At 44.1% G+C, this 22463-nt stretch overlaps 1 protein-coding gene across 4 annotated transcripts in view; it reads left to right on the top strand.

The window, feature by feature from the left end:
• The window catches only part of Gucy1b2 (guanylate cyclase 1 soluble subunit beta 2), a 70557-nt gene extending 50258 nt beyond the window's left edge, over positions 1 to 20299 (top strand). For 2 of the 4 annotated variants that reach the window (NM_001270711.1, NM_012770.2), the window contains one exon: positions 12044 to 12329. In NM_001270711.1, the coding sequence (NP_001257640.1) occupies positions 12044 to 12189 (146 nt within the window). In that variant the 3' untranslated portion in view covers positions 12190 to 12329. Of the gene's footprint in view, positions 1 to 12043; positions 12338 to 19808 lie in introns of those variants that run through there. The other 2 variants (XM_008770741.4, XM_063273993.1) reach the window with 2 other exon arrangements.
• Positions 20300 to 22463: the final 2164 nt, after the last annotated feature.

The raw sequence follows: 22463 nt of genomic DNA, 5'->3' as shown, positions 1-22463 counted from the left end.
ATGCAATATCCCTGAGGAGACATAATCCCAGGTAGGGCACCGATGATAAATTAAAGACATGATTTCATCCCATCACAGAAGACTTGGTGAATCAGCAGGACCTACATCCTCAAAAGGCCCACCCAGCAGGAGCGATGATCCCTAAAACTACTTGCCCAACTTGCAGGCAGCTCTACTAAAGAGCTCTCTCTGTAGCCTGAGGGAGACCGTATGTTCTAAAGTTCCGAGGACCTAGCTCCACCAAGAACCCCACCCTCCCACACCCTGGTCCTTACATGGGTACCATCATGAAAGTGTTCCCACGGGCAGCCAGAGCTCACTAAGGTTCAGAACTTAGGTCAGAAGGCCTTGCCACTTCCAGACCTACTTGTTTCCCATGCATCATGGAATTGGGTGAGCACTCAGGATGTCCCTCATTGGTCACGTCTGTGCCCCACCTCATCATCTGGCTGCCTGTCACACACAGTGGCTCTTTTGGAATGCTTTTCTATCTGACTTGGCTCATGGTCATCAGATGCAGACAATGCTCTGAAACCTTCTTGCCCTGGTAGGTACCCTTTCTCAGAGCCCTGGCAGCGCCCAGGAGCACTATGCATGGCCTCTTTGACGGCCAGGCTAATTTCTCCTTCAGCCATCTTAAGCTGCCTTATGCTATGATGATTAGAAGTTCTGGGCAGAAGCCAGACCTATAGAACCCGGGGAATGCTTCAGTAACATGCTTCTCTCTCCCTAGACAGTGAACCTGGGCGTTAGTCTGTGAGAAGACTTCTCCAATATAATTAAAAAGGGAATATTGAGCCAGAGAGGCACTGGGTATGTTTGCTTAGGTATTTAAGCAACTGCCTTTCAGTACTGATCAAAAGGTTGCCCTTCCAGCTGCCTCTGCTGGCAGGCTCTTCTGTCAGGTAGTCTGGCCCCCTGCTTATGCCTTTTTCAAATTTCAGCTCGCTTTAACTTGTTTTCTAATGCTTTCCAGCCTGACCTTCATACAATGCTTGAGTAAGTAGCCTGGGCCACTCTCGGAAGGTGACCCCTCATTAGAAACCACAGTCAGAGGTGTCTTCATGCTAGGTTGCCTGTAGGTAAAGATAGTTCGAAGGACTTCTTCAACCAGCTCTTAATTGTTCCTCCAGAGAAGGTTAAAGGAGAGGTTCCCTCTCCTCAGCAAGTTTAGGGTTCGTGGAGTACCTGCTTTGGCCCTGCTGAGTCACTTCTTGTTTCTTCCAAAGGGGGACAACTTTCCCCCATTGACAATCCCCCTGTTAGAGTGCTTCTTGGATGCATTTGTGGTCACTTAACTGCCAGGATCCTGACTCCTTCCTTTACAGAGTCAGGGCAACACGGTCTTTCTAGACATCCAATTAATTGGGGCTCAGCTGTTTGCATCCAGTTGCTCAGGAAGGCCGGGTGCTGTACTCAGTTCCCAGGCCTTTCTGAGTCTTTCCAAAGTGTGACCGTCACTTTTCCATACATCTCTTACCCAGGACTCAGGAGTGCCACAGCTGCTCCTAACCTCGGGCTTTTGGGACGTTCGCTGTTAACCCAGCAAGGCTCTATACAGGCAGGACCTGGAGAGGTGTAAATGAACTCTGCACAAGTTTGGGGGCTATGAGAGAGGAATGTGAGTTGTCGGTGCTAGGGTCAGCCTCTACAGTCACTGTTGTCACTATGGAGGCTATGGGAGGGATGCCATACCACATGAGCAGTGGGTGTGAGGACAAAAAAAGGCTCCTGTCCTCTTGTAGACAGACAGATAGCTGGGCCTCACCCTGAAGACAGTTCAGGCGGTCCAGCATGGGGTCTGTGACTCTGGATTGACAGTTTTACTACAATTCTAGTAAACTGCTGGGTCAGGAGCCATCATAAAGACAGAGAGCAGTGGAGTGGGGAATTGCCAGGGTTGTGTTAGAGTCTGCTACAAGCATTTGTTTTCGTCACTCTGAAGAACCTACTTCACGTAGTTGTTCTGAGGAATGCTTTGAACAGGAGACATTCCCACAGACTCCAGATGTTTATATGACAGTCACTTTAAGACCTATTTGCTGAGAGCTCATTTGGAAAAAAATGTGTAGTTAGGCACAAAATTGCAATAGTGCATACATGTCTAGTTATGTTTAGTAACTTACAGAAAAAGACCTTCTGTGTGTAGTGTGTGTCTTAGTTACTCTTCTGTCATTGTGGTAAAACACCAGGATCAAGGCAACTTACAAAAGTGTATATTTTGGTTAATGGCTCCAGAGCGACAAGAGTCCAGAATGGAATCCACAGTGCATGCCTGGCGGCTGGAGTAGGAAGCTGAGGGCTTAATCCTAATCCTCAAACACAAAGCAAAGGAACTGAACTAAAAATGGTGTGAGAATTTAAACTCTCAAAGAGCACATGCCGGTGACATAGTTTCTCCCAACAAGCAAGCCCTTAAGGGCCTCCCCAAACAGCACTAGCAACTGGAGGCCGTGTGTCCAAATACGTGAGTCAACAGGACACATGTTCAGTCAAACCACCACAGGGAGCATGAGATAAGCAGGAAAATAAAGGACCCTCATGTGGGAGTGAGGACTCCAACCTCTCAAAGAGCATCAGTCACTGGTGGTAGGCATGGGTGATGCACACAAAGCACCCGGAAGCCTTGTAGCTGAAGAGACCCAGTGACAGCAGAACTGGGCAGAGACTCTGCTCTGATCACTCAAGGGCATAATGCAAGTTGGAGACATATTTCCTCCACAGCACGGGCTCCCTTGCTCCCATGGAAAAGAAACAGGAGACAAACCTAGAATGACACCCTCGCTCCATGTCCTGGAGATGCTGTTGTGCCCTTTGTACTCCTAGCTTAGAGTTCTCTTGTTATTGGTGGAATTGAACCCCTGCCTCTTCCACATTCCCCTTCATTTCTGAGACTCATTCCCCTTTTCTCTGGACACACTCTGGTTTGGCCAGCCCATTGCCTCTCTTTCTTCCAGAGCCCATTAATGTCACACAGCGAACGGTGGACCCAGGAAAATGATGGGTCCTGGGATCGAGCCAACAGTATACCTCTTTGCGGCCAGATATTAGAACTCGTAAAGCTTCTGCTAGGGTCAAACTGAAATAGGGCAAAGGCTTGCAGATGACGAGGACTGAAGAGTCTGTCTGTGTCCAGGCTTTGCCCAAACCTTCTGCCCCAATCATAGAGTGGCAGTGATGAAGCCAAATTTGATCTTTCATGTTTTATTATCTAGGTAGTTGGACAGATGTGACAGTGCATAAGGGGAAAAAAGGATGGTTTTATTCACACGTGTTAGAATCCCTGCTTGTAAACTCTTATCATAGTCTGTAGACTTCCAGAGTCTTGCCCTCACTAGCCAGGAATGATTGAAACCCAACTGCTATTCCCCGGGACAATAACATTTCCCCAAACTCCACTCTACTTTCCTGGCAAATGCCACACCCCACACCCTCATAACCAGCAGTCTAGTACACACAATGGATTCTGCCTAGTGAGGTATATCATCTACAGACATTGTCTCCACTTATGTATGTCCAGTCTGTTTCCAAATGTTGTGCTGCTTTTAGTACTGGGCTGTGTGTTTTGTCTAATCAAAGATTATTTCTGTGTTAACTTATATTTCAAACTTATTTTTTTATAACAGAAAGTGCAGAAAAACCAAAAGAAGAAAATGAACTCCCCTGTGATTTATCACCCAGAGAGAGTAATGTTTTAAACACTTAGGTGCATAGCTTTTTGTGCATATATATATATATATATATATATATGAGTTCTCTTATAAAAATGGAAGTCACATGTGTGTGTGTTTGGCTGTGTGTATTTTATACTGCTTTTTACTTTCCTTTAGTCTTTGACATAAATTTTATTTTTACTTTGTTTTCATTTGTGTTTGAATACATATTTCACATGTATATGCACATAGGTAGTTTGCCTGTGTGTATATCCATGCAGCATATATGTACTATGCCTGTGGAGGCAATAATAGCATATCAACCCCCTCCCCCCGGGACTGGAGTTACAGACTGCTATGAACTGCTGCATGGCTTCTGGGAATTGAAGCCTGCTCCTCTAGAAAAACAGCCAGCACTCCTAACTGTTGAGCACTGCTGAGAGGGGTCTCCCGCCCCTGAAATACATTTCAGAAGAGTAAGGAAATTAAAAACAAACAAACAAAACCAGTGTGCTTGACATAGTACCCACATAACTTGTGCTGTCACATGTTTATATGGTATCATTAAATATCACATTATATAGTATCAAGTGGAAATTCCAGCGGTCTTATATAGCTGCATGTATACAGAATGACTTCAGTGACATTAACAATCTGAAAATCCCGAGCTTTCCTCTAAGATCTTCAGGAACAATTACGTTCGTCGGATGTAGGGTTCATGTTTAGATTATCCCAGCTGTGTGGGGGTTATTAATCCATAGAGAAAATCCTCACAATGAATCAGGATGTGTAATTAATCAGAACGTTCTACTGTGTATGCATATACACTTACATGTATTCATGCACATGCATGTGTGCTTGTGTGTTTGCAGGTGCAGTCAGTGTATATCTTAAGGAAGCCAAAGGTTGAAGTCCCCCCTGCTTTTAGGAACAGAGTCTCTCACTGAACCTGTAGCTCACTGGGTGGCTAGGCTGGCTGGTGAGCTCCGGAGATCTGCCCAAAGGCTGGGGTGATGGGTGTGTGCCACTTTGCCAGTGTTTCTTGTGGATGCCAAGAGTGGGCAAGGGCCTTATGTCTTGAGTCATACATGTCCTACGCCCTCTCAGCATCACATACCTATGAGTGTAGAGGAAATCAGAATGAGCAAAGCTTTTATATCTGGGGAAACTGAGGCAGAATTCAGTTGTTTTGTAGTGTTGATGGAGACAGAGGGCCAGGTAGGTTTTTGCTTTAAATGTATGTGTGTGCTATGCTTGTGCATGTATGTGGGTTCACAGGTTTGTGGATGTTGTGTGCATGTGTATGGAGGCCTCGGTCTGATATCAGGTGTCTTTACCATTACATATTGAGGGAGGCTCTCTCACCAAATGTGGTGCTACGTGTTTCAGAGTCTACATGGCCGTGTTGCTGAGAGATTCTGTTTCCACCTCCCGGGCTGTGTGCTGGGATAACCAGTTAACTGCCAACCCCAAGGAACTTTACAGACACAATGTAGCTTCTGGAGATTTGAACTATAATCCTCACATTCAAGCCGCTTTCTCCACTGAGCCATCTTCCAAACCCCAAGTGTTTTCCATAGAAAACAAACAAACAAAAGCCCCACACTGTGTTCTGCAATTCTGTACTGTGATACTGGCATAAAAAGGAACCCACACTCTTTTTTTCTTAATTTTTATTGGCTATTTTGTTTATTTATATTTCAAATGTGATACCCCTTCCCAGTTTCCCCTCTGAAAATCCCCCATTCCACCCGCCTGCCTCCAGGAGGGTGCTCCCCCACCCACCCATCCACCCACTCCCGCAGGACCACCCTACCATTCCCCTACACTGGGGCAACAGAACTTCATGGGACCAAAGGCTTCTCCTCCTACTGATGCCAGCCAATGCCATCCTCTGCTACACATGCACCTGGAGCCGTGGGTCCCTCCATGTGCACTCTTTGGTTGGTGGTTTAGTCCCTGGGAGCTCTGCGGGTTCTGGTTGCTGGATATGTTGTTCTTCCTATGGGGCTGCAAACTCCTTCAGTCTTTCCCCCAGCTCCTCCACTGGGGTCCTGTGCTCAGTCCCGTGGTTGGCTGCAAGCATCCACATCTGTATTTGTCATGCTCTGGCAGAGCCTCTCAGGAGACAGCTATATCAGGCTCCTGTCAGCAAGCACTTCTTGGCATCAGCAAGTGTCTGGGTTTGGTGACTGCTTGTGGGATGGATCCCCAGGTGGGGCAGTCTCTGGATGGCCTTTCCTTCAGTCTCTGCTCCACTCTGTCCCTGTATGTCCTTTAGACAGGAGCAGTTCTGGGTTAAAATTTTGAGATGGGTGGGCGGGTAGCCCCATCACTCAACCTTGTATATTTTGTATATCTTTGTATATTTTGTATATTTTTTATATTAGCCCGCTATCAGATGTAGGGTTGGTAAAGATCTTTTCCCAATGTGTGGGTTGCCATTTTGTCTTATTGATAGTGTCCTTTGCCTTACAGAAGTTTGAATTTTATGACTATGACATCCCATTTGTTGATTGTTGATCTTAGGGCATAAGCCATTGGTGTTCTATTCAGGAAAATTTCCCCTGTGCCCATGTGTTCGAGGATCTTCTCCACTTTCTCTTCTATTAGTTTGATTGTATCTGGTCCTTGATCTGCTTGGACTTTAGCTTTATACAAGGAGATAAGAATGGGTCAATTTGCATTCTTCTACATGCTGACCTCCACTTAAGCCAGAACCATTTGTTGAATATGCTGTCTTTTTTCCATTGAATGGTTTTAGCTTTTTCGTCAAAGATCAAATGACCTTAGGTGTGTGGGTTCATTTCTAAGCCTTCAATTCTATTCCACTGATCTACCTGCCTATCTATGTACCAATACTATGCAGTTTTTTTTTTTAAATCACAATAGCTCTGTAATACAGCTTGAGGTCAGGAATGGTGATTCCCCCAGATGTTCTCTTATTGTTAAGCATAGTTTTTCCTATCCTGGGTTTTTGTTGTTCCAAATGAATTTGAGAATTGCTCATTGTATATCTATGAAGAATTGAGTTGGAATTTTGATGGGAATTGCATTGAATCTGTAGATTGCATTTGATAACTTGGCCATTTTTACTGTGGTAATCCCGTCCATCCATGAGCATGGGAGATCTTTCCATCCTCTAAGGTCTTCAATTTCTTTCTTTAGAGACTTGATGTTCTTGTTGAACAGATCTTTCACTTGCTTGGTTAGAGTCACCCCCAGATACTTTATATTATTTGTGACTATTGTGAAAGGTGTTATTTCCCTAATTTCTTTTTTCACCCATTTATCCTTTTAGTAGAGGAAGGCTACTGGTTTGTTAAAGTTAATTTTATATCCAGCTACTTTGCTAAAGTTGTTTATCAGCTGAAGGAGTTCTCTGGTGGAATTTTTGGGGTTACTTAAGTATACTATCAAATCACCTGCAAATAGTGTTATTTTGACTTGTTCCTTTCCAGTTTATATCCCTTTGACCTTCTCTTGTCTGGTTGCTCTGGCTAGGACTTCAAGAACTATATTGATTAAGTAGGTAGAGAGTGGGCAGCCTTGTTTAGTTGCTGATTTTAGTGGGATTGCATCAAGTTTCTCTCCATTTAGTTTGATGTTGGCTAGTGGTTTGCTGTATATTGCTTTTACTATGTTTAGTCATGGGCCTTGAATTCCTGATTTTTCCAAGACTTTTATCATGAAGGGGTGTTGAATTTTGTCAAATGCTTTCTCAGCATCTAATGAAATGATCATGTGGTTTTTTTTCTTTGAGTTTGTTTACATAGTGCATTACATTGATGGATTTCCATATATTGAACCATCCTTGTATCCCTGGGATGAAGCCTACTTGACCATGATGGATGATTGTTTTGATGTGTTCTTGGATTCAGTTTGCGAGAATTTTGTTGAATATTTTTGCATTGATATTCATAAGGGAAATTGGTCTGAAGTTCTCTTTCCTTGATCTGTCTTTGTGTGGTTTAGGTATAAGCATAATTGTGGCTTTATAGAAGGAATCAGGTAGTACCCCTTCTGTTTCTATTTTGTGAAATAGTTTGGACAATGTTGGTATTGCGTCTTCTTTGAAGATCTGATAGAATTCTATACCAAAACCATCTGGTTCTGGGCTGGTTTAAGTTGGAAGACTTTTAATGACTGCTTTTCTTTCTTTAGGGGTTATGGGACTGGTAGATGGTTTATCTGATCCTGATTTAACTTTGGTACCTGGTATCTACCTAGAAAATTATTCATTTCATGCAGATTTTCCAGTTTTGTTGAGTATAGGCTTTTGTAGTATGATCTGATAATTTTTTTAAAAATTTTTTTGGTTTCTGTTATTATGTCTCCCCTTTCATTTCTGATTTTGTTAATTTGGATACTGTCTCTGTGCCGTCTGGTTAGTCTAACTAAGGGTCAATCTCTCTTGTTGATTTTTGTCAAAGAACCAGCTCCTGGTTTTGTTGATTCCTTGTATAATTCTTTTTGTTTCTACTTAGTTGATTTCAGCCCTGAGTTCGATTATTTCCTGTTGTCTACTCCTCTTGGGTGCATTTGCTTCTTTTTGTTCTAGAGCTTTCAGGTGTGCTGTCAAACTGCTAGTGTATGCTCTCTCCAGTTTCTTTATGGGCGCCTGCTCAGAGCTATGAGTTTTCCTCTTAGCATTGCTTTCATTGTGTCCCACAGTTTTGGGTATGCTTTGTCTTCATCTTCATTAAACTCTAAAAAATCTTTTATTTCTTTCTTTATTTCTTTCTTGATCAAATTATCATTGAGTAGAGAGTTTTTCAGCTCCCATGTGTATGTGGACTTTCTGTTGTTTTTGTTGTTATTGAAAACCAGCCTTACTCCATGGTGATCTGATATTTCAATCTTCTTGTATCTGTTGAGGCTTGTTTTGTGATTGATTATATGGTCAGTTTTGTAGAACATATCATGAGGTGCTGAAAAGAAGGTATATTCTTTTGTTTTAGGATGAAATGTTCTATAGATATCTGTTAAATCCATTTGGTTCACAACTTTTGTTAGTTTCACTGTGTCTGTGTTTAGTTTCTCTTTCCCTGATCTATCCATTGGTGACAGTGGGTTTTTGAAGTCTCCCACTATTATTGTGTGAGGTTCAAGGTGTGTTTTGAGCTTTAGTAAGTTTTTTTTTTTAATGGGATGCCCTAGCATTTGGAGCATAGGTGTTCAGAATTTAGAGTTCATCTTGGTAGATTCTTCCTTTGATGAGGATGAAATGTCCTTCCTCATCTTTTTTTTTTTGATAACTTTTGATTGAAAGTTGATTTTATTCCACATTAAAATGGCTACTTGTCTTTTGGCACTATTTGCTTGAAATTTTTTTCCAACCTATAACTCTGAGGTACTGTCTGTCTTTGTCACTGAGGTGTGTTTCATCTATGCAGCAAAATGCTGGGTCCTGTTTACGTATGCAGTCTGTTAGTCTATGTCTTTTATGGGAGAATTGAGTCCATTGATGTTGAGAGATATTAAGAACAAGTGATTGTTGCTTCCTGCTATTTTTTGTTGTTGTTAGAAGTGGAATTAAGTTTGTGTGGCTATCTTCTTTTTAGTTTGCTGAAAGAAGATTAATTTCTTGCTTTCTATAGGGTGTAGTTTCCTTCCTTGTGTGTTTCCATCTATTATTCTTTGTAGGGGTGAATTTGTAGAAAGATATTGTGTAAATTTGGTTTTGTCATGGAATATCTTGGTTTCTTCATTCATGTTCATTGCAAGTTTTGCTGAATATAGTAGCCTAGGCTGGCATTTGTGTTCTCTTAGGGTCTGTATGACATCTGCCCAGGATCTTCTGGCTTTCATAGTCTCTGGTGAGAAGTCTGGTGTAATCTTATAGATCTGCTTTTATATGTTACTTGACCTTTATTACTTACTGCTTTTAATACTCTTTCTTTGTTTTTTTTTTTTTTTTTTTGCATTTGGTGTTTTGATTATTATGTGACATGAGGTATTTCTTTCTTTTCTGGTCCAATCTATTTGGAGTTCTGTAGACTTCTTGTATGTTTATGGTCATCTCTTTAGGTTAGAGAAGTTTTCTTCTATACTTTTGTTGAAGATGTTTACTGGCCCTTTAAGTTGGGGGTCTTAGCTCTCTTCTATGCTGATTATCCTTACGTTTGGTCTTTTCTTTGTGTCTTGGATTTCCTGGATGTTTTGGGTTGGGAGCTTTTTGCATTTTGCATTTTCTTTGACCGTTGAGTCAATGATTTCTATGGTATCTTCTATGCCTTAGATTCTCTCTTCTATCGCTTGTAGTCTGTTGGGATGGTTGAATTTATGACCCCCTGATCACTTTTCTAGGTTTTCTGTCCCCAGTATTGTCTCCCTTTGTGATTTCTTTATTGTTTCTATTTCCATTTTTAGATCCTGGATGTTTTTGTTCAATTCCTTTACCTGTTTGGTTGTGTTTTCCTGTTTCTTTAAGGGGCTTATGTGTTTCCTTTTTAAGTGCTTCTACCTGTTTACCTGTGTACTCTTGTGTTTTTGTATGGGAGTTATTTATGTCCTTATTAAAGTCCTCTATCATCATCATGAGATATGATTTTAAATCAGAATCTTGCTTTTCAGGTATGTTGAGCTTGCTATGGTGGGAGAACTGGGTTCTGATGATACCAAGTAGCCTTGGTTACTGTTGCTTATGTTCTTGTGCTTGCCTCTTGCCATCTGGTTATCTCTAGTGTAAGCTGGTTTTGCTGTCTCTGACTGGAGCTTGTCCTTCCGGTGAGTCTGTGGGCCTGTGGTCTTTGGTGTGTCAGCATTCCTAGGAGACAAGCTCCTTTTGGGCAGGATTGGGATGCTGTTAGCTGTGATCTTTTGTGTGTCCATACTCCTGGGAGACCTACTCTCCCTGGGCGGGACTGGGGTGTGGGGTGGGACTGGGGTACAGATAGCTGTGGCACAAGGCCAGCCTAAAGGCACAGATCGAACCCAAACTCTTTAAATACACTCTTTCATCATTCAACTCGCACAGTCTATTTCTGAGAAATTTAAGCACTTTTGAAATTATAGTATCAGGTTTCCATGAAACCTAGTTGTGCAATAAACTCCATAATTAAAAATGAAAGAAATAGAGGTTATTAAGAAGAACAAAATCAGCACAAAAAACAAAACACACCAACCCTATTATTACTGGAATAGATAATAGTTGCCGGCTAAATATGATTGAGTATTTGTCTTCATATTTGCTGACTGGTGGCAGAGCAGGGAGATGCTGTAGGTATCGGGTGAACCTTTAGCTAGTGATATGAGTACTTAGCCACTCCACTTGGACCACATCCATATGAGTGCCATATTCGAAAACAAATATGTGCATCTGAGAGTTCTATGGAACTCAATTCCATGTCACTTTAGGTCATTTAAACTCTGCACATAACTGGTCCTCTGGCGTTGCCCAGCGGCAGGTTCTGTTCTCTAGGATCACCCCCCTCCATCCTCACCTCTTCTGTGTCTGAGGACACAAGACTGCAGAGGAGCCCAGAAGCCCCATATTTCTGAGTCACCTCTTACATTCATGAAATACTTTATCAAACAGCCTGAAACTGCCTAGTGCTCTTCAGATCCTAAAGCAAAACTGATCATGATGCATATTTGTGGAGAAGCCTCAGGTGTGAACAGCCCCCACTCCACACCACAGAAGCCTACTGACCCCTGTGGAAGGGAGAACAGATTTGATTGATTGCTCTCTGGGATGCTGGATGTATTAGACCTCACTTTCTGAACATAAGTGTCTCTGAAACAATGAGTACTATAGAGAAGACATGTGACCAAAATCTGAGCTACTGCAGGGTGGGCAGGCAGCAAGACTGGGTCAGCCTCTGCCATCCAGTCTCCGGTAGTCACAGTTCTCTACCCTACTCTCTCCTTCTCTCCTGGCTCACATCCCAGGGGCAGCCCTGTTCCTGTCTGCTCTCTGGCCTCCCACATGAAGACAGATTGGCTGTTGGAGATTTCTCTCCATGTGGGACCATGCGTTAATCACTTGAAGTAAATCATCAATTCAATTCCTAGTTTCTCCCTTTTACAGATCAGGAAACATGAGACGCAGAGTGTAAGAAACTTAGCAGTCACAAGCAAGCAGTGCCACACACTCCAGGGAATGGCACCAGGTCTGAGCCTCATCCCCTGTGGCCTTGCTGTTTGGAGCACAGGGACAGTCACATGCCAGCAAGGGCATGTGAGTTGTACAGATGTGGTGACATGGTGGCTCAGCACAGCAGAACAAAATGATAGAGAAGAATGGGGCTTGAGGAGTACAGCTGTAGCTGTAAAGACTTTAGCATACAGAGTGGCCAAACTGTGTTCCGGGACCTGGCTCCAGTGGAGTCCCCTTGCAGGGAAGCCAGCTGGAGTCCTTATTCACTGACACTTCTGTTTTGTTTTAGCTTCTAATGAAGTCACACTTGCTGGGAGCCCAGTGGCAGGGCGAAACTCCACAGATGCAGTCAATAACCAGCCATCACCAGATGAGACCAAGACAAGTGTCGTTGCTAGTGGCCCTGTGCTGTCTGCTTTCTGTGTTGTGCTGTGATCACGAGAAAAAGTGATCCTATGGGATCCATTTCCTGTATTCCATGGCAGCAAAGGGAATTAATTTATAAAAATGCTTAAGTTCAAAATGTTTTTGTTTCCATATCTCCCTTGGGGCCCCTTTGAGAATAAAAAAATTAGAAATGAAACACAAGCCTGAAGGTTGGGAATATGCTTTGCAGTGATGGTTCATGGCCAACCTTCAACTTGGGTTGTGTTGTCTGGATGTTGACTTTGCCTGTGGGTCTGTTTCTGTTTGCTTGCTCTCAGCTCCATCACTTCCCCCAAACCCTTGCCTCTGGACAGGTGCCCTAGGGGCCACTCTTAAGGGACACCCTGACCTTGGGCTCCAGTGTAGCCTTTAACTGGTAGTGGGAGGAGAGAGGATGAGGAGTTAAAGAGACCCAGACCCTGCAATTTGTATTACCCTTAAGACAGCTGTGCTGTGGAAGGCACTGGGCCAGCAGGCTGAAATATAGCCATTTTTTTCTCCTCGGTCCTGGGAATTCTGGGAAGCATCAGAGGAAAAGCCTCATTTCCCAAGAGACTTTTTTCTTAAACGTGAAATGAAAAGAAATGTGAAAATAGGCAGAGGACAGATTTGGGAAAGAATAGAGCCAAGGCCAAGTCTTGCCTAACAGCCAGGTCCTGGGCAGGGGCCTATCACTAGTTCTAATTTTAGGTATAGAACTGTTTTCTGTAGACATGGGGAGGGTATACTCAGAGCCTTCCTGACCTGTAGGCCTTGGGACAGGTGACTAAGGGCAAACCGAGGTTATTTATGATCACACATCTCCATGTGGATGGTGAGAAAAGATGGTATTTTTGCATCTAAAAAATAAGAAAGGTCTTACGGGCACAAAGAACTGTGACACATCCTGGCTGGTAAGTTCCGATTCCAACAGGCATCAATACATCAATTACACTTAGTGTCTCCCAGGAAGGCATGGACAGGACTAGATCCTGTCCACAGCCAACCCCAGGGGTGGGAGAGGAAGGGCACAGAGCTAAATTCTTTGCTCATATCTTGGCAACCGTGTCTTTGTTGAGAAGTGGGCAGGTGTCACTTGTAGCCCAGCAAAACAAGACAGGGTTAGACTTGAATGCAACGGGCATCAGTAGCCGTGGACTCTATTTCTGGTTCCTCATGTGTCGTATCCATTTCATCCACTATGCTGCATGTAGCTTAATGCTAGAGTATTCGCCTAGCCTATCAAGGCCCTATGTTACATAACAGGACACTCTTCTCTATAAAACACATCAACAGTAAAATGGGGTAGTGGCGGCCATCTTGCTTACCTCACAGGTTTTGTGTGCACAAGTACAGATGAGTGTGCACACACATGCACACACAGTAGGTACACACGTGCAGTTGTGCTCAGGTCTTGATTCTGTGTGTCTTCCTCTATCCCTTCCCACTTCATGTTCTGAGACAAGATCTCTCACTGAATCTGGAGTTTGTTGGTTTGGCTAGACTGGTCAGGAACCCCTCCCAGCACCCACCTGTCTCAGCTCCCCAACTGGAGTTGTGAATGTGTATCCAGTGTCCCAATTTCACATGGTCCCTGTACTTTCACAAGAATTTTACCCACTAGTCTCTCCCCAGTCCCTCCTCACAGGCTTTGTTTGTGAGAATTCCATGAAGTTAAGACAACAGTGCCCATGGTAGCCATAGTTGGTAACATTAATAACTGAGCACTAGGCACTGGCCCTGTGTGCAGATGTTGCTTGTACCCCAGTTACTAGAGGCAACCCTGTTTGACAGCTCATCTAGCTTTACCTTGATGGAACAGGAATTGGGAGCATGGTAGAGTTAACAGCCTGAGTCCATACTGCTTGGAAATAGCCTGACTCTTGGTTATACCTGGAAGAGATAGGGCAGTGTGGAGGAGTGGACCCAGGAGACATAGGGAGTCATGTTGGAATCTGACTCTACGTTGCATTTATCATTGAGTCTACGGTGTTAGGGATAATCAGATAGTCTGCCTCGTGGGCCATTTAAAAACTGGTCCTAAGTGTGGCATCTCCTTGCTTAAGTGAGGGGAAGGAAAGACAGTGGAGTCCATGGCCCATTGCTGCTTCCATATCCTTCGAAACTCTCCAGCTGTGCCATGAGGGAAAGCCCCCGCTAGAACTGCCACTATAGGCAATAGTATCACCCGGGAGACCAAGAGCAAAGCAGTTGTTTGGTGGGAAGCCTTTCTAGTTCAGTTTGGAAGGAGAAAAGCCAGAGCCTGTGGTCTTGGATTGTTTTGCGGCAGTCACAGTACAATATGCCACTTCGCTGAACATTGTTCTTAAAATTGCCAGAACTGTGCGGCAGGTGCCATGGCTCAGGACAAAAACAGGGACAATTTTCATTCCACATTTGTTATGATTTAAATACTCATTTACATATGTAAAAGAAAGGCCCCCTCCCTGCGTTTGGTACCACCTGGAGCTGTGTAAATGATGCTAGAGACACTCTTCCTGGCGTTTGAATGTGTCTGTTACTTTTCTATCTACAACCAAGGTAACTTACAGAAGGAAGGGTTTATTTGTCCTTACAGTTCTAGAGAGATCAGAGTCCATCACAGTGGGGAAGGTTGGCCATTCTCATTCAAACCACCACACTTGGGAGGCTTGGCAAGGCTGTTAAAAGGCTCACTCACAGGGCCTCTAATTCTTCAAAATGCACCTTCATTTGGTCTGGAACCTTCTGTGAATGGAGGCCCTTGAACCCAGGTGAGGTGTATTAACTCCTACTGAGCTGATTAGCTCAGAGAATGTCTGTGCCCTAGCACACACCATCTGGTGGTCTGCCTCATGGCCAGCAGCAGACCTGGGCTGCCACTCAAGTAAGAGGCTTGCTCAGGAACAGGAAACACTTAGCTTAGTGGACAGCATGACTCTAGATAGAGCCCTTCCCAGAGCAGAACATTCCAGGCAACTGCCCTCAACAACTACAGCTTGGCAGGTTCATTTTACCTCATAACCCTGCCTTGCTCCAGTCTCTCCTAGCTTCTTCCACCTCAGGGCACCTCTCCTAGGCACTGCCTGTCCAGATGGTGGCAGATGGCTGGTCCTCAGACCAATGACTGGCAGACTCATTGGCCTCTAGCCATGGAGGAAGGTGAGAGTTTCTACATAAGAAGTTGAGAACTCTCTGCTATCTTGCTTTGGGAGCACAGAAAGTCAGGCTGCTCCTGACCCCACTGTCCCGCATACCATGCCAATCCTGGGTGGCAGAGGCAACATTTCTGGGCACTGAGGAGAGGGGTCTGCAGCTTTCTCTTCCAGTGGCTCTCTTTGTGCCCAGCTGATGCTTCTGGACACTTCCTTCAGTCCTGGTGTCTTATCCCTCTCCTAGGCTAAGACTTTTTCATTCTTCACAGACGTCTGGCTTTCCCCCCATCCCTTCTTAGTCTCTTTCTTTCACTTCCAAGTTTCCTTCAGCTCATGTTGTGTGAGAAAGAAAGAGAGGGTTGCCTGGTTGAAGGGTGAGATCATTGCTGTCCCTGCAGAGAGTGGGTGCTGTGCGCTGGCCTGAAGACTGAAGAAAGCAAGCAGAGGAACGTGCTCTCCTCAGAGGACCATCTGGCTGAGGCAGCCTCATGCTAATCTGTGGCTTTCTTTTTCTTTATCCCTTTCGGTTTGTTCTCCAGGAGCACTTCATCTGCAGCTGTGCATTCAGACCCGGCCCCTGTGAAGGCAAGCACTCATTTGGGGAATATGTTTATTCCCCAACTCCCATCCTTCTTATAGGTGTCAGGAAGCCATTGTTATCAGTGGTGGGCCTATGTGGCTTTAATGTCAGGGCTGCACTTTCAAATGGAAATCAGGCAATTATGTGCCGCGTAGAGAAACCTGACAGATGCAGAGGTTTTACACAACTGGCCCTGTCTGTGGGACAAAGGCACCTGGTGCTCCCCGAGGGACCATTAAATAAATAGAATATGTTTTGAGAGCACAGAAAAACTCAAGAATAATTAACTCTGTGATGAGCATTCATAGATTCTGTGGCTGTTTAACTTCAGAATGTGATCATGATTTGTCAACCAACCGCCTGAATCCTCCTTTAGAGGTGGCTTGAGAAAATCCGCCTCCGTATGTCTTGAAACAGAGCCGAAGCTGCTCTGAGTTTCTGTGTGGTGCAGTCCAAAATTTTTCAGAGGCTTTGGAATAATTTTATTTCCCCTCAGGGGGTTCGGCTTGATGTGATGTGGGAAGGAAATGACTGCAGCTCCGTGTCTGCATCCAGCGGGGTCTAATGATGGCGCTCTCTGGAGATCTTAGTGGTGTGTCTAAGCCATCAGCATCTGCCCAGGAACTTGGGGTCACATAAAGCAGTACCCTTGTGGCACCCAGCTGAAGTCCTGTGAGCATAACTCTGATCTAGTTATTAGCCACACTGCACAGACAGGAAACTGAGGCACAGACCTAAGACTTAGCCCTCACAACAATCCTACCCAACTCTGATCTTAGCTGTCAGCCACTGGCTAGAGCCTTCTGTGTGTTGGAAGCAAAGACTGAACTCCTGACACAGCATCTGGGGACGGATATGTGCTGTCCTCAACCAAACAGGAGAGACCTAAAGAGAAGTTTTCACTGGAGATGTCCAGCTATGAATATGTCCAGACTGAAACATGAAGTAAAATTATGCTTTAAAGGTCCCAGCATGGGTTTCTAGTTTACCACAGACTAGGGTGTCCCTAGGTAGTGGTCAGGGCACCTGTTGGCTATAGAGAAAATACTCAGAGGTTTTTGACCTTTTGGCTCCAGCAGACCCTGGGGTCTTTCCCAGACCCCTGAGCTGTGGTTTTGGATTGTGCAAAGCTGAGACAGTTTAGAACAGAAAAATATAGGGGACACTGTATATCTCAGAAAAAGTAGGGTTTTAAAAATACAATATTTTTATTTATCCTTTGAGGATTTCATATATGTATAAAATGCGTCTGGATCATATTCACTGCTAAGTCTTCCCAAAAGTAATTTTTAAACTCGGCATATGATAAACAAATTAAACAGGTTTACGCAGGGCTCTCACTCCCTGTGCAAAGCAACAGATGCTATTTTTAAAGACCGTGAAGCCCCATTTTAGAGATGCTGGATAAATCTAACAAAACTAGACACAGGAGGAACAAAACAGATTTGCAAGTGGTAAATAAACAGGACCCTGCATTTTCCTCTGTGCTAAGTAGAGAGACAGTGGAAGCCATTCAGAGCCTCCCCATTGTCAGCATCATTAGTGATGGGGAAGCTGGACACTACCAGAGAGACACACTTGCACCTTTCCCATCTTCTCTGGATGCACCCATCCCAAGGCATTATGTAAGATCACATGCTTTTAAAATATTCTCAGGGTCTCGGCAGGCCTTGGGGGATGTCACCCCTACATACTATAGCTTGTTGGGCTCCCATTTGGGCAGTCATGTTGCCGAGACTTTATGGGCGTGGCTTCTTATGTTACTAGGAGACACAGTCTCACAGAAAACTCCCTGTGCCTCTGGTCTTCCAGTCTTTCTACCCCATCTTCTGCAATGTTCCCTGAGCTGTAGGTGGGAGTGTCTTGTAGATGCATCCTTTGGGATTTGGCTCCGGAACTCTGATTTGTGGGATTTTGTAGCGGGCTCTGTCTGTTGCAAAGAGAAACGTCCCTGATGAAGAGCGTAGTAAACACTTACTTGCGGGTATAGAAATGTTTATAGATTGTTGTTACAGATTACACTGGTTTAGTGAATTCACTAGTTTACTAATTGTAGATTCTCCTCCAATAACCAAGACTTCCCAAACACTGAGCAGTTAGCTAGATTTCTAGTACCAGGCATGGTTTCCCTCTTGTTGAGTAGGTCTTAAATCCACCTTAGAAAGTTGTTGGCTACAACCAAGATCTGTGTGCCACTACTATAGCCTTAGGAATGCTATTGTGGCATGCTGGTTGTGTTATTTTACACACCTCCCACCTTTTTCTGACTTACCTCCAAGCCTAGCTCCAGGTTCAGTGAGACACGCTGCTCCAAATGTACAAGGTGGACTCAGTAGAACACTCCACATCCTCTTCTGGCCTCTGTCCCCCATGTGTGTGCATATAGCACACATCGCATGTGTAACACCCCCCCCATAACACACCCAACACACAAAGTCTGACCATCCAGAAGTACAAGCCAAACAGAAAACTCATGGTAAGAGACCCTTAGGCAGTTTCTAGCTACTTCTGTAATGGGGTCAACATGAAATACCTGGAAACAAAGGGAGGGAGCCTCCAGAATCCTCTGCCAACATGGCTGTCACTACACATACATTTCTAAGTGAGAACTCCCAGCTGAGTCCAGTCAGCCTATGGAACAATGAGAGAATTATGCACTGAGGTTCTAGCCACTGAATTTAAGGTAGTGTGTGATACAATTTAGATAACTTGAAGACATTCAGAATTTAGCTCCTTTTTGATGAGCTCTGTAGACTGCAGTCTTGCATAACTTCAAGCAGTTTATATGAAGGCTTGTGACACTACATACTGTGATAGGCCAGTAGATCCCCAGAACTGCAATCACTGTGAAAGGAAAATTACATGACTTGGAATTATTTTTTTCTTGTGTTCAAACTGTCCACTTCCTCATCTGTTATTTATTTTAAAAGGCTTATTCTTAGGGCCCGAAACTTAGATCAGCAGGTAAAGGTACGTGGTGTCAAGCTTGAGGACCTGAGCTTGATTTCCAGGACCAACATAGTGGAAGGGGAGAACCAGTTTCCAAAAGTCCTCTGGTGTCCACGTGTACACACACACACACACACACACACACACACACACTGAAAATCATGAAAACCTGGAAGAAAAATATCCCCAACCCCTCAAAAAACCAAAGCCAACCAACCAAACAAACCAGATACACAAAAATATGGAGTCCATTTTGTGTGGACATGGGATCTTCTCTGGAATGTGGTTGGAACTTAATGAAACTCCACGGGATAAAATCAATTTTCTCCTTGTCAGTGGATATCAACACCACACTCTTAAACTTTGTAACCAAAACAGTGGCTTTCACTACCTGAGATTGCAAAGATATTTTTTACTCGTTCTTGTTTTAAACTTTTTTCCTGGAGATTCTTCCTTATTTTCTCGTATGAATTTTTAGTATCAACTTCTTGCATTTCAGATATCCTGGTAGCATCGTCTCACTAACCTGGGAAAATACAGCTAAAATTCCCATTCAAAACCCTGGTCCATAAAGAAATGCCTGAAGCTATGCAGGGATGTGACTACAAACGCTTAGTTTAAGATAAACTCAATCTGCCTCGAGAGAAGAAAAAAGAAAGGAAGGAAGGAAGGAAGGAAAGAAGGAAGGAAGGAAGGAAGGAAAACCTAACGGTAAATAAGAGAGGGGGTTTCCCAGAGATTAATTACTGTATTAGGTTGTAGCACTGTAACGAGATTATACACATTACGGTAAATTTTGTGCTTCAAGGAGCTTGTGGTAAGAGGGAGATTTAGTTAGAATAAGCGGCGTGGGTCACGTAAGCTGCTGGATTCGGCATCTATGACCATGGGGACCAGAGGCAGGAGTTAGCTCGGGTTCTTGCTGGATGCCCCACTTCTGGGCTGGCTTTCACAGAACACCTTATCTTAATTACTTCCATCTCTAGGAACATGAACGATAAAGTCGGTAACGGAGCTGCACGATGCTGCGAGGTGTGCAGGAGACCATGAAGGACCTTCTTGTGCCCTAAGAATCCTTGAGACAGTAACTGTCTCAGACAGGAGGGTATGGGCTGTCCTCTCTCAAGAGCTCTTGATTCCAGTTTCGTCTGGTTCTGAAAAGAAAGGTTCTGTCTTGCCAGCAGGTTTTACAGCCTTGTCACCTCTTTTTCTACAAGCTAATTAGTGTGGGAGACTTCTTGCTGCCTTGGGCCATATGCTGCTTCTATGGCTGTTAATGTGGGACATAAACCCCACTCCCTACCTCACCTGTGTTTGAAAGTTGCATCTGTTGACTCGGTCTGATCTCTGCAGCCTAAAACCCTTCCTCTTTGATCTGATGCTGTGCTGATTTGTCTGGCCATTACTCCTCTTTGCTGGTTGTGACTTTATTTTTCAGTCTTACTGAAAAGGAAATTAAAAAGTTGTTTTAAAAGTCCTATTATTTTGAGTCATTTCAAAGGAGAAAAAAGTAAAGACTCTTTTGGAGGCAAGAGAAAGCATTTTGTAACATCGGTAAGCCAGATGGTCACACAGTCTGCTGGATACTTTCTACCTCTGTGTGTCAATACGAATTATGGACGTAAAGACTTCCAACTTTACATGTGGGTCCCTAGAAAGCTGAAGGGAGATCATTTTTAAAGTGTGTGGTCACAAAGATGCAGGGAGGCATTACAGAATGCTTGAATTATTCAAGGCATTGTCTCACTTGTCACTGGCGCGGGTCGTAAAGTTTGTTTTTGTTTTGTTTTGTTTTGGTTTGCGTTTTTTGACATTAATTTTTTTCTCATGGAGGGGTTTGCCCACTGGACCCTAAACAAAGGGCGCTCAGTAGACAACTCAGGGCTGAGCTCATAGAGACGAGTCAGGAATGGTGGGACTTAAGATTGAGGGTACTTGGTTTTGGAAAAAGCTGGGGGCTGTGAGATAGACAGAGGAGAATCGACTGCCTTGAAAAATGATAGCCTGCTTGGCTATGTGCTAGGAATGAACTTTATATGCCAGTATCCCTGGGAGATAAATATATTATCAGTTCCTCAAAGGAAAAAAATATTACTTTTACTTTTTTTTTTTTTTTTTTTTTGGTTCTTTTTTTCGGAGCTGGGGACCGAACCCAGAGCCTTGCGCTTCCTAGGCAAGCGCTCTACCGCTGAGCTAAATCCCCCACCCCTACTTTTACTTTCTTTAAAAGGTTTGTTTATTTATTTTATGAGTACGCTGTCGCTGTCTTCAGACACACCAGAAGAGGGCATCAGATCCCATTACAGACGATTGTGAGCCACCATGTGGGTGCTGGGAACTAAACTCAGGACCTCTGGAAGAGCAGTCAGTGCTCTTAACCACTGAGCCATCTCTCCAGCCTGGGGGGTGGGGAAGAGCCTATTCAAGATGGCAGAACAGGAATGAAAAGCCTGTCCTCTCTGCGTGTCGTCTTACTCATTGGTAAGCATACATAAGTGTGCAGGTCCAGCCCAGGGGGACTCCAGGATGGCCTCTCAAGTTACCACTGGTCTCTGTGCCCCTGACTTCTACCAACCTCATGGTAATTACTTTAAGCAAAGACGTTTTAACACTCATTGGCTTAGTCTCCAATCATGACTTCACTCATACAAATGGATTCACTTCTCCCTCATCCACGGTGACTGAATCCAGGCTGTGAGACCTGCACTCAGACAGCCCAGAACAGTGGTTTTTTTTTTTGTTTTTGTTTTTGTTTTTGTTTTTGTTTTTGTTTGTTTGTTTGTTTTTTAAAAGTCACACTTCAAGTGGGAGGGTATTCATTTACCAAAACATGAAAACAATAGTTCCAGGGAAATTACCAATTTAAAAAATAGAGTAGTCTCTGAGGGCCCAAAGAATCCTTATGCCGATCCTCGCCTCAAAATAAAGCTCGGCATCAGGAGAGGAGGCAGAAACCTGAAGTCTCAGCACTTTGAAGGCTGAGGTAAGGCCTGACCTGAGCACAAGGCTCACTTGGGCTACTTGGCTATTTGGTAAGACTTTGCCAAAGAAACAAAACAAAACAAAGTAAAACAAAAACAAACAACCAAACCAAACCAACTAACCAAATAACTCCACCCCCCCCCCCCTCCAAAAGAGCAAAGCAAGGAAACAAAGGGCTCATTGGTTCCTGTTCACATTTGGAAAAGATGTTGGCTTGTGGCCATGTGTTGATGGCTCACTGGTGAAACTGGTAACGAAACCTTACGTTTTGAAACAGTAAACCGCTCTTCTCAAGAGTCACTGCCGGGAAGCCCCTTTGCCTTCAGACTTTCTTTGTCTTATTACTGTTAGTGGAGAGAAGAGGGTGCCAGAGGCGCTCTCTAGAGCCTTTACAATACATCGCTTGTGTGGAGAGCACTAACTAGGGGATGGGCAGCAAAGGGACCAGGTTCCAGTGGGTCATGAGTTACCTCTGTCCCCTGTTAGCAGTGGAAAGCAACGTGTGGCTTTTAATGACCTTTGTTTGCACTTGGGTCAAAGAAACCTCCTGACTTCCAACATGCCTTGCCTAGACCTGTCCAAGCTTCAGGCGTCTAGAGAATTGCCAGCCTATTGGGCTGTGTCCCTGTCGGCAAGGTAGCCAATTATTGTTCTGATCT

This window comes from Rattus norvegicus, chromosome 15, assembly GCF_036323735.1.
Source record: "Rattus norvegicus strain BN/NHsdMcwi chromosome 15, GRCr8, whole genome shotgun sequence".
In the NCBI taxonomy this organism is placed as follows: Eukaryota; Metazoa; Chordata; class Mammalia; order Rodentia; family Muridae; genus Rattus; species Rattus norvegicus.
The sequence above is the reverse complement of the archived record's forward strand: the minus strand, read 5'-3'. Positions and strand labels throughout refer to the sequence as shown.